Source organism: Panicum virgatum, chromosome 1K (assembly GCF_016808335.1).
Source record: "Panicum virgatum strain AP13 chromosome 1K, P.virgatum_v5, whole genome shotgun sequence".
Lineage (NCBI taxonomy): Eukaryota > Viridiplantae > Streptophyta > Magnoliopsida > Poales > Poaceae > Panicum > Panicum virgatum.
The window spans coordinates 47,897,866-47,909,081 of NC_053136.1; the positions used below are offsets into that span (position 1 = coordinate 47,897,866).

At 43.7% G+C, this 11,216-nt stretch overlaps 2 protein-coding genes and 1 long non-coding RNA gene across 5 annotated transcripts; 2 read left to right on the plus strand and 1 right to left on the minus strand.

The window, feature by feature from the left end:
- The first annotated feature begins 337 nt into the window (after positions 1–337).
- On the plus strand, positions 338–5,593 carry LOC120639699. Of its 2 annotated transcripts, none has more exons than XR_005661622.1 (4): positions 338–524; positions 667–763; positions 5,095–5,258; positions 5,348–5,593. It is a non-coding gene; the product is annotated as an uncharacterized LOC120639699 (long non-coding RNA). The 2 variants fall into 2 exon arrangements; XR_005661620.1 differs by having other exon boundaries at positions 5,095–5,242.
- On the minus strand, positions 945–3,749 carry LOC120639691 (transcription factor EAT1-like). The gene is made up of 3 exons (XM_039915569.1): positions 2,411–3,749; positions 1,439–1,858; positions 945–1,336 (listed from the first exon to the last, which is right to left on the minus strand). Exons 1-3 carry the CDS (start codon positions 3,317–3,319, stop codon positions 1,241–1,243), a joined length of 1,425 nt encoding a protein of 474 aa, XP_039771503.1. The 5' UTR covers positions 3,320–3,749; the 3' UTR covers positions 945–1,240.
- A 1,644-nt stretch (positions 5,594–7,237) lies between the features above and the next one.
- Positions 7,238–10,470, plus strand: LOC120639708 (cell division cycle 20.2, cofactor of APC complex-like). Of its 2 annotated transcripts, none has more exons than XM_039915591.1 (7): positions 7,238–7,870; positions 7,975–8,250; positions 8,368–8,637; positions 8,781–9,371; positions 9,467–9,691; positions 9,802–9,874; positions 9,959–10,470. In XM_039915591.1, exons 1-5 carry the CDS (start codon positions 7,730–7,732, stop codon positions 9,608–9,610), a joined length of 1,422 nt encoding a protein of 473 aa, XP_039771525.1. In that variant the 5' UTR covers positions 7,238–7,729; the 3' UTR covers positions 9,611–9,691; positions 9,802–9,874; positions 9,959–10,470. The 2 variants fall into 2 exon arrangements, with proteins under 2 accessions (XP_039771525.1, XP_039771532.1); XM_039915598.1 differs by having other exon boundaries at positions 7,274–7,870; positions 9,966–10,255.
- The last annotated feature ends 746 nt before the right edge of the window (positions 10,471–11,216 follow it).

An 11,216-nucleotide genomic window follows, 5' to 3' on the forward strand; every position in this document is an offset into this window, starting at 1 on the left:
TTGGAGGAGTAGACATCTCCAATTTTCATTTGGTCGGAGCCTTGAGGGATCAACGGTGAAGGGGTCAACGTTCCGCGAACACAGTTGACTATTGAACCCTCTTGTCACTTTGTCAGTATAAGTCATGTTTAGTTCGCAAAAATTTTGCATTTTGGTACTCTACCACATTTCGTTGTTACTTGACAAATAATATTTAATTATGAACTAATTAAATTTAAAAATTCATTTTATACTAATCAGTTAGACTGTATAATTAATTATTTTTTAACTGTATTTAATGTTTTATGTATATGTCCGAACATTTTATATGACGTGTACTTTACTGTAGAAAAAATCCCGTTCCCTTCTATCTGCCTCCGCCCTGCAGACGGCGGACCCCCTCCTCTTCCCTTCCGCATGCCTGCTCGCCACCGCCGTTCTTGCAGCGCTGACGCGCGCGCCATTGCTCCCATCGAATTGAAGTCCTAGCAAATCGCAAATTGATGCTGGAGGTCCCACTGCCCGTGCAAGTGATTTACGAACAGGTGCATGCCCAAGGATAATCGAATTGCTTTGTCCATATTTTGCTTGGATCTTGACCTGTTATTGATCTTAAATCATTTTTTGGCAAGCAATTGATTTGCTCGGTAGTCAATTGATATCTTGCCTGGTGCATACACCTCGCAGCAGCGCCGTTCGCCGCCGCCCGCGAGCCTGCGCCACGCACGAGCGATCTCCTCGAGACTGAAGGAGAAACCCACACAGTAGTTCTGTGCATTATGAGGTAAGGATCTCAGCACGCACAAACAATTTATACCACAGTTGTGTCATAACTCCTAGACAAATTTTACATGGATCTTAGATTTATGTTAGTGAATTTATAGTGACTGTTTATAGAATTGAGATGTAGCGTACCTGGCAAATAAACATGCTCACGAGACCTGAGCCTGACGTATGTAAGTTGGGTAGTGGAATCGATCTGCTATGTATGTCCAGAGAAAAAATGATTCGGAAGAATAAAGTATCGTGTGGCAATGTCGGCAAATGCTGAATAAGAAGCACCACATATTCTAGCATGAGTGTTGAAAGTATACAGAAAATGAGGCAAGAAGTTAAACCACTGAACTGGTTGTCAAGAATTAATTCGTAGCAGACATTAACAATTCCTGCAGCACTTCACTAACAAGTCAGCACCTTATCAATAGATGCTAAACGATAGACCAGCATGGACCGTAGTCTAAGTAAAAATCACGAGATACGGCTAGTTGAAGATATTAAGAGCCCGGTTTTTCATCTCCACAGCTTCAAGGAGCTTCTTAGCCACTGCACATGCATACACTGAGGAGCCCTTAGGTATCTGTACAGTATGAAGATATGAAGTATTATAATTAACGTTTATGCTATAGACACAAGGAGGAGGATCAGGAACCAATTTTTAATAAAGAAATTTATTGTTTACCTTTGTATTGAACATAAATATATGATGATCTCCTATAATTCCCCCAACGACATGGATGAGATCAAGACGGAACTCCTCTAGAACCTTTGCAGCACAAAGTAAAGAATTGACCCTCTTCTTCTCTGTGAACTTGATGTTTATTTCATCATCAACTATGCGGACATCAACATCGCATTCCTTGGACCTCCTTTGAATCCAGGAGCTCCTTATAGCCCCATTCATCTGATTGTTTTGATCATCACTCACTGGCTGTATTGAAGAGCTTTCCCCATCATCAGCTGCCTCATCGTCCAACTTCAGCATCTTCCTCCTGTCAGTGCTGTTCCTCTTCTTTTCCACTAGGGTCTTCAGTTCTTTCACTGTTCTATTAAGCTCATTGATGTATTCAATGGCATCTCCAACTATAGAAGCCCTATCATTCTGAAGAACAGATTTGCAACAATTTACAGCATCTCAGTCACTAGGAATACAATAAATGTAAATTTAGGCATTAAAAACAATATTTTGTTGTGCTTGGTCATGGTTAATCTTAAGTTTTTGTAACATAAAATTTTCATATCTCACACAAACTATAGAATTACATTCTATTTTATTTGATGTCGATACTAAAGATTAATTTTACTCGATTCTGTCCACTAAAAACTCGATAATTACCCAACATAATTTCCATGATCTACCTTCCTCCACATACTCGAAGAACCAGTACCACTTTTCTTGAGAAACGGACTTCATAAGTGTTCACCAACAATGAAAACATCTTCAAGAAAGTACTTTTTTTTAATCATATATGTATGATTCAATTTGCCTCCCCCCCCTTTTTTTTTGGGGGGGGGGGGACTGGATCGATATGCATAGGAATTCATTATATCCTGAACCAATGGGAGTTACTAAATATTCTAGATTATCCATATGAATGTGCAAAATTTTCTGTAATATGAGGGAAAAAATTGTACACGAAAAAGTAAGGCAAACCTTAGTGGGGTTTGGGAATAGTGATCTTAAAGCCCCATACTTCACATTTAGCTGCTCCCTCCTTTCTCTTTCAGTTGCAAAGTTAGCTTTTCCCTTGCCCTTGCCAAAGCCACCTTTCCGTCTTCTGCTCCCCAGTATTGGACTATCAAACTGCCTCTCATCTATCTCCTGGAAAATATTTCCTGAGATCCCTGGCGCCCTGATCATTCCATCTCTCTCATCATCACTGGTAAATAACCCATAATTCTGTGGCAGTGAATGATAGAGATCCTTCAACATATGAGATTGGGTAGCGTGATAACCTAATGGTAGAGTTGAATCGCTGAACATCATTCCACTTTCTTGAATTGCTATTCCCGGAAGGTCATTGTTCATGTTCAAATGATTGACCATGTTTTGTGCTGGATCACCAAAGATATGTTCTGTTGAAGGAAATTCAGGAGTCAAACTGCACCTTTGGGTCTGTAGAGAATTTAGAAGATCATGTGCAGTTGCATAAGTGCCACTTCGATATGATGCAGCATCATAGTCCAGGATCTGCTGTTCCACAGTTATGTTATGCGGACTTTCTCCTATCTGGCTCCTGAGGATATGATTGTGGACACCATAGATAGAAGGAACCAAATTTGCAGTTTCTACTGGAGGCACTTCTTGTATCATTTGGCCACTATGGTCCTGCTCCATGTCAATCCCAAGCTGGTTTTGAATATGGTCAGTCACCCTTGCAGGCTCAGAGGTAAGATTGGCTAGATTGGAGTGGTCTTCTATGGAAAAGGGGGCGAGTCTGAAGTTCTGTTGTTCTTCATTTGTACTGTCATAGATGGAAGATTGGGAAGGATCGTGGATCATTGATCCTTCCATGAGAATATGATCATGGGAACCATCAAAATAGCCTCCACCAGCAATCATTTTAGCCCCGGTTACCTTCACTCAAGATCTAAAAAGAACACATCATTTAGGGACTAATAAGCAACATTAAGTATCTAGAGTAGCAAAACATTTAGGAAGAAGCAAAGCAGGAGATGAAACCAATTAACAAAAATAGCAGTAGCATGCTAGAAGTGAACCAGTTTGAATCTGAAATTGACAAAACTATTAGCTGGTGCACATATATTGGGGGAAAAGATGACCCAACCTGTATGAAACAGCGATACAGTTGATTAGGCAGACAAGATTGCAGATTGCAGCTGTCCTAGTCGGTTTGATTGTTTGAGAGGAAGAGAATACGTGAGGTTTAAGCTCGGCAATCTGTTTCTCTCATTTCCGTGTGGAGAAGTTTTATTAGCACATTGGATGAGACAGGAAGCCTTTTTGCTTCCTTGAGACCCAACAAACTCCCTTGTGTATTTATGTACTCCCTACTCCTAAAAATATGAATCTTGCTAATTTGTGCTTCAACTACCAAGCTCAACATTAATCAGCAGAAACAGACTAGTATAAGTATAGACAATGACCAAAGTGCCCTCTACCTTCTTGCAATAGTTGAACAGGTGGTGTTCTTAAAGCTCGAAGAAAATACTCATAATTAAGCAAAACATTTTCATTCTTTGGATTCACATATTGTTTCTTCAAGTTGGTATAAAGAAGCAGGCAGATTTGATCTGGCATTTGTATCATGCCTGTAGCACTAAGAACTGAAAGTAAATAGAAGGGAATAATACCAAGTTTATTTTGAGAGATCGAATGGAGGGAAAATTGCTCAGAAACTAGTTCTGAAAACCATCTTTGCGAGGTACTTAGAGTGTACTGCCAAAAATATACATACAGAAGGCCATGGTAAAAGGCAAAATGTAATTGGCATGTGGAGGCGCCAGCACGAAAATTTGGCTGTCACGTAAAATTGATGAACAAATAACAGAACATGTTAATATCAACACCAATCATTTCCTGAAAGTTTATCTTGAATATTCTAAGAAGAGGTCAAAGTGAAGAATTATCACATCATTATCATTGATAACTGTCATGAGAAAGATGGAAAACTCACACTCTTTGAACTTGGGCATCTTTGCTGTTATTCATGCCATAGGGAAGTTGGGAAATGCAAGTCATGCCTTCTCCATTCTTCCGTATTTTATGAACATTGTGTTGTTGTGTGCTTACAGAAGCTAAAAGGACAAGTCCAACTACCTGAAACACCAGACAAATGCAATGGTAGTCATAACCTGGCATCGCTGCATAGATTCTAATCATAGTATCATGTCATGCTTGAATGTCTTTGCACAACACTTTGACCCAGTATATTTTAACGGTTCACATTCCTGCAGTTCACTGTCTGATCTACAACTCTGAAGATATATTTCAGGAACAAAACACACTTCTTTATTGCCGGATACAGAATGTGGCAACTGTGAAAAAAAAACAGCCTACAACCTCTATCAAATCCATTTTCAAGAGAGAGGGGGCCACCTTTCAGAAAGCAGTAAAAATAGAGTAATAGAGCTCATCTCCCATGCTTGTACCTGTGATTAGCTTTGTACCTTTGGTGATGGATCTTACAGTCATCTTTGAAATTGCTCATGGGTGATATCCATGCTAAACAGCCTGTTCCAACAAACGCGAGCTAGGATTAGACAGCTAGAATACTGATTCTGACATCACTTTTTTTTTTGGAGATGTCAAAATGCTTGGCAATGAATGCGTAAGCACAACGTTTTATTAAATTAACTTTTCTAATCGTTTTGCAGAACTGTATTACAATGACAAATTGACTGAAGAATAGGAGGCAAGCATCTTCTGTGAACCAAGCTGGAAGTTGAACTTAGTGAAATGTGAAACGGAAGTTGAACTTAGTGAAACATGAAATAACTATTAACACAGTTGCCGACTGAGGAGGTGATTGCAAGATATGGTGTGGGTTGCACTAGTCGTCTTTCGTTGGCAGTATCAAGTCTTAAAGAGATCGATCCCCTTTCTGACACAGTTTTCTGTTTGGAACAGGTGAGGTAACTGCAAGGATGGATGGTAGGGTACTTTGAATTTATGAGATTCCAAGGGCCACGCCAAGTTTTAAACAGAGCTTATTATTTCAAACAACCTGAATTTTATGAGCTAGCTCCTGTGACAGGATTATTCGGTATCACATTTCCCATCTGACAGAATTTCTTCTCTCTTTTTTCTTGTGACTCATCTGACAGAATTTCTATGAATGAAAACGACCAAATCGTTGCATAAAATTTGCTATCAGCCACATGTTTTCCAATCCAGTGTTTGAAATTGTACATGAACAAAATTGCAATTTTGTTTTTTCCTAAAATCACCAACGTATCTCCAACAAGCGCAAGAGAATTGTCAGTTTTGTCACGTCACGTATCAACTGGCACGTTATACAAGGACACCATTTCTCTGCAACAGTCCGACCTTTCTGGGTTGGATTGGGTGGCTGTCTGATTGCAGCAGAGCTGTTGTGTTTTTTACCAGATTTGAGGAAGTGAAAACTGTAACCATCAGACTTACTAAACTACTGCACAGCAAGCATGCGCCCCCTCCTTTGATCAGATCCATCAGCATCATCAGGAGCGCCGCTTCATCGCTGTAGGTGCTTTGTCGAGGCGTCGATAGGCAATTGTAGTCGCCACAAATGAGGACACGCCAGCAATGATTACCACCACGAGCAAACGGCGTGGGCCCAAATATCTAACGACCCCCGTGTCTGACGGCCTACCAAAGCGAAGTACAAAAACACAGCATTGTTATATTGGTATACAACTATACATGTTTAAAAATAAGATAATAACGCCTGTCGCTTTATATGTGAGGTAAATCTTCATTACGTTCTTCAATGTGAAACAACATACTAGTAGGTTAGAACAGTATGCACATGGGATTATACAATCAACAGTATCCTTACTCTTTCATTTCCACCGAGAGAAACCTCTTCTGCTGTGAACACCAGCCCTGCAGCAGCAACTCTAATCAGTATTAATGGTGAACGATAGTCATATCAAACAGGTTAACTGTGACCCAAAATTATTACTAAACTCAATTTTCAGAGAGAGCAACCTGCTCCTTGCTACAGAAGAAAATACTACGTAGCAGATTGGTTTTCTAGAATGGCTATGTACCGGCAGTTATCAGAAGATACTAATTAATATATAAACCTAGTTTCAGTGATAGAGACAGGTTGAATCGGCAGAGCCTAGATGGAATTTTCCACGGGCAACAGTACTATGATCCAGTGGGTAGAAGTAAGAGTTCAGGCTTCGATGCTAAAAAAAACTGCATGAAACAAAATTCAAAACATGAGACGGAAAGAACAACAATAGAGAACATGGGTAGGTCAATGGCGCTTTTGCTATCACTCAGTGTGGCCAGGAACGAAGGCAGCTTTGCTTCAGTATTCGCAGAGAGGTGAATCCTGATTGGGCAAATTGCAATGTGCATGTTTGCAATGCGCAGCGTTGCCATATGTCGATCTCCCCCTCTTCTAGTCTTCTTCTATCTTCTTCTTTCTTCTATCTCTGTTGAGGACTTTGGGAGTTTGGGCGCTGCGATGCAAAATTTAAGTAGGGGTTAATTGCACTTCTACTCCGATCTCGACTGAATTCCAGTCTCCCCCTCCAGCCCTCCTTCGGCTCCATCACTAACTCGGACTCCAAATGCACGCTTTGGGGCGTTTGATGGGCCGTTTTATGTTTATTTTGTTGGCCCATTATGGAAACTGTCGGCCTGTCGAACACTTCATTTCCCTTTTTTTTCATGTCAGATGGAATTCAATTTGTTTCGTATTCCATCAATTTGTTCGCCTCGCCAATTAGCAGGCCTTCTTCCGATAGCTGGTGCCACACGAAAGATGATACGTTAGTTTCCTTTGCGTCGACGGATCAAGCGTGAACAGGCAGCAACAGAATAGCCGCCGCCACGCCTATTGGAGCCAGGTCAGCAAACCCTAACCAGCAACGGCTACATTCAGCGCCGGTCTCGTCTCCCCCTCGGCGTACTAGCCGTTGCGTTCCCCTTCCCTCCCCGTCCCCGACCTCCTCCTACAAATAATCCTCAGCGGCCGATCCCTAAATCCCACAGCTCAAGCAGCTTCTCTTTCTCTCTCTTTCTCTCCCTCTCCTCGCCTCCCCACGCCGATCTCTCGAACGCTTGGGGAGACGAGACTCTGCGATCTTCCGCCTCGCTCATCAGAGCTCACGAAGTTCTACGCATTTTTTTCGCTGTTTAATCCGCTTGTTTAATTATTCCATCTTCTTCGCGTTGTTAATCTGTGATCGATTCTACCCTGCTAGTTTACAGTTCGTGTTTAATCTAATTGATTCTGCTGTTGCTATTACTGTTCCGTGTCGTGCTTGTCTTGTTCGTTTGCTGCTGCTAACCATGGACGCAGGTTCCCACTCGATCTCCTCCGAGAAGAGCCGCGCCGCCGCCGCGCCGCCGCCGCCGCTGCAGGAGGCGGGCTCCCGCCCCTACATGCCGTCGCTGAGCTCGGGATCGCGCAACCCGTCGGCCAAGTGCTACGTGAGTTTTCCCTGGCCTTGCAGATTCTGAATGTTTTGTGCGCGCGAGTAGGGTGTTCGACGATTTGCCTGACCGAATTTGGCGCTCCTGTGCGTGCACTGCAGGGCGACAGGTTCATCCCGGATAGATCGGCGATGGACATGGACATGGCGCACTACCTGCTAACGGAGCCTAGGAAGGATAAGGAGAACGCGGCGGGTGTGGCGGCGTCCCCGTCCAAGGAGGCGTACCGGAGGCTGCTCGCGGAGAAGCTGCTCAACAACCGGACGCGGATCCTCGCCTTCAGGAACAAGCCGCCGGAGCCCGAGAACGTCTCCTGCGCCGAGGCAGCTTCCAACCTGCAGGCCAAGCCGGCCAAGCAGCGGCGCCACATTCCCCAGGTATGTACACACGCTCTTCCTAGTTCCTATTCCCCTTCTAGTCTCTGGATTGGTGCGACGGGTGTAGTGGTGCTGGAATGGTGATCGCTGATGCGCGGCTTGGGTCGAATTGTGCAGTCTGCCGAGCGGACTCTGGACGCACCAGAGCTCGTCGATGACTACTACCTCAACCTGCTTGACTGGGGGAGCAACAACGTGCTGTCCATTGCTTTGGGCGACACGGTGTACCTGTGGGACGCATCGAGCGGATCCACATCTGAGCTTGTGACCGTCGACGAGGACAGCGGTCCTATTACTAGCGTTAGCTGGGCTCCCGATGGTCGACACATTGCTGTTGGGCTCAACTCGTCTGACGTTCAGCTCTGGGACACCAGCTCCAACCGACTGGTACGCACATTGTCCTTCATCCAAAAATGTTGCAGTGAATTTGCTATACATGTTCTCTGTTGTTTGTTCTTCACCCAAAATTGTTGTGGTGATACTATATTGCACGTCATTTGTTGCTGAATGAGATCGTTCTTTCTATGCAGTTGAGAACTCTTAGGGGTGTGCATGAGGCAAGAGTCGGCTCGCTGGCATGGAACAACAGCATCCTAACGACCGGCAGCATGGACGGCAAGATCGTGAACAATGACGTGAGGATCAGGAACCACGTTGTGCAGACGTATGAGGGGCACAGCCAGGAGGTGTGTGGCCTCAAGTGGTCTGGATCAGGGCAGCAGCTGGCCAGCGGGGGCAACGACAACCTTCTGCACATTTGGGATGCGTCAATGGCATCCTCCATGCCATCTGCTGGCCGCAACCAGTGGCTGCACAGGCTCGAGGACCACATGGCTGCTGTGAAGGCGCTCGCCTGGTGCCCATTCCAGAGCAACTTGCTGGCCACTGGCGGCGGTGGCAGCGATCGGTGCATCAAGTTCTGGAACACACACACTGGTGCATGTCTGAACTCCGTTGACACCGGATCACAGGTGTGCGCTCTTCTCTGGAACAAGAATGAGAGAGAGCTGCTGAGTTCACACGGATTCACACAGAACCAACTGACTTTGTGGAAGTATCCATCAATGGTGAAGATGGCTGAACTCACTGGCCATACTTCTCGTGTCCTTTTCATGGCTCAGGTGAATTCTTCACACCACTTTTTACAGATACCACCACACCACTTCATATGCTGGTGTAAAAATGTGCTGATGGTTCTTGTGTGGCTAAACTGCAGAGTCCTGATGGTTGCACGGTAGCATCAGCTGCTGCAGATGAGACCCTCCGGTTCTGGAACGTTTTTGGAGCCCCTGAAGCGCCCAAACCTGCAGCCAAGGCTTCTCACACTGGGATGTTCAACAGCTTCAACCATATCCGTTAGGAGAGTCATGAAGAATTTCTCTTCTGTTGGATATGGTCCTGCTGTCCCAGTGTCCTAGTTTACATAGATCGCTTCTCATTGGTATTTGTCAGAAACCCATTTCTTCCTAGTTAATCATGTTGATCATCTATTTTTAATTTTTGAAGCTTTCAATTTGAATTTTCTCTTGCTCATGTGCAATGTTGTGGCAGATGAGATCTACCTAATTGGCTAAGCAGGCGGCGTGATGGGAAGCATTGCAATCTCCTAATGCATTATTTTTTGGTATTGCTCATTTTCCCAGTACAAACAAAAATTCTTGGTGGTTTGTAGTGGAAACTGATCTTGTTTTGCTCTTTTCTTTGGAAGCTTTCAGGAGGGTCAGAAATTAATGACACAGGGTTGGCTTCATTGACGTCTTCATCAAGAAGCTATCTGCAACCATCTATGATCTATCTGCAACACCACAGGCGTACAAATGACAGGAAAAGTAACAAAACAGCTGGTTCTCTGAGGCTCAGGTGCTGTTCAATGTAGAATGTTTTTCCCCTTTTGGATGCAACATGCTAGCATCAAGAGAATATGTTTGATGTGGCAGCAATTGTAAATCAAGCACGACCATTCTTTTCATTATGTATAATGAAATATTTGTCCTCATTTTCCTCTTCCATAAGTACTCCGTGTTTGAAGTTGAAGCTCACTAGTTCAGTTCAGACTTCAGAGACGAGTTTCCTCTGCAGTTCAATGTAGAATGTTTTTCCCCTTTTGGATGCAACATGCTAGCATCAAGAGAATATGTTTGATGTGGCAGCAATTGTAAATCAAGCACGACCATTCTTTTCATTATGTATAATGAAATATTTGTCCTCATTTTCCTCTTCCATAAGTACTCCGTGTTTGAAGTTGAAGCTCACTAGTTCAGTTCAGACTTCAGAGACGAGTTTCCTCTGCAGTTCAGACAGAGGCAACTGGCACAGTAGTTTGAATGACAAAAGATCGGATGTAAAGCAACGCTGTGATGAAAATATGAAACCTTGCAAATGCCTGACCAGTGCCAGCAATTGGGAACACAAAACATTGCGCAGATTTTGAAATCATTTTCCATGCTCAATTAGTCTTCCTTAGAAGAAAAAAAAGAGAGACCCAATACTTTTAAGAAAAAAATAGAATATAGAGAACTGAACACATAAGACTTACTGTAGTACACGAAAAAGGATGTTCCGTAGACCGGAAACATCCCGGGAATGGGCGAATTTCTGCCTCCGGTTAAAAAAACTCCCTCGCCTGCCTCATGTCCAAAGCACTGTGGAGCCCGGCATAATTCACAAGGCGACGGGCCCCCGTGTACGGGTGGGGCAGGGGTTCGGGAGTTTTCTTGGCCTGCTGTGAGAATGTCATTCTACCTCTCAAAACAATGCCGTGGGGCGGTCTTACCCCTGCAGGTCAAATTTTTTTTAGACCGGAAACATATCGGTGACAAATTCATCCAGAAGAAGAACGGAAACAGATAGAGACATGGCTTCATGGGTCGCTTGTAAAAATTCATGATCCACAACCACCTTTTTTAGCTACATCCGTGCACGTTGATTGAGGCCTTGTTTAGATGTGTAAATTTTTGTGTGTAAAG

What these genes read in the sequence shown, in the direction of transcription:
- LOC120639708 (XM_039915591.1), top strand. Translation starts at nt 7,730, where the DNA reads ATGGACGCAGGTTCCCACTCGATCTCCTCCGAGAAGAGCCGCGCCGCC. An exon ending in ACCCGTCGGCCAAGTGCTAC is followed by an intron (nt 7,871 to 7,974) that starts GTGAGTTTTCCC and finishes CGTGCACTGCAG; the next exon opens with GGCGACAGGTTCATCCCGGA. An exon ending in AGCGGCGCCACATTCCCCAG is followed by an intron (nt 8,251 to 8,367) that starts GTATGTACACAC and finishes CGAATTGTGCAG; the next exon opens with TCTGCCGAGCGGACTCTGGA.
- LOC120639691 (XM_039915569.1), bottom strand. Translation starts at nt 3,319, where the DNA reads ATGATTGCTGGTGGAGGCTATTTTGATGGTTCCCATGATCATATTCTC. An exon ending in TATTCCCAAACCCCACTAAG is followed by an intron (nt 1,859 to 2,410) that starts GTTTGCCTTACT and finishes TCTGTTCTTCAG; the next exon opens with AATGATAGGGCTTCTATAGT. An exon ending in TATTTATGTTCAATACAAAG is followed by an intron (nt 1,337 to 1,438) that starts GTAAACAATAAA and finishes CATACTGTACAG; the next exon opens with ATACCTAAGGGCTCCTCAGT.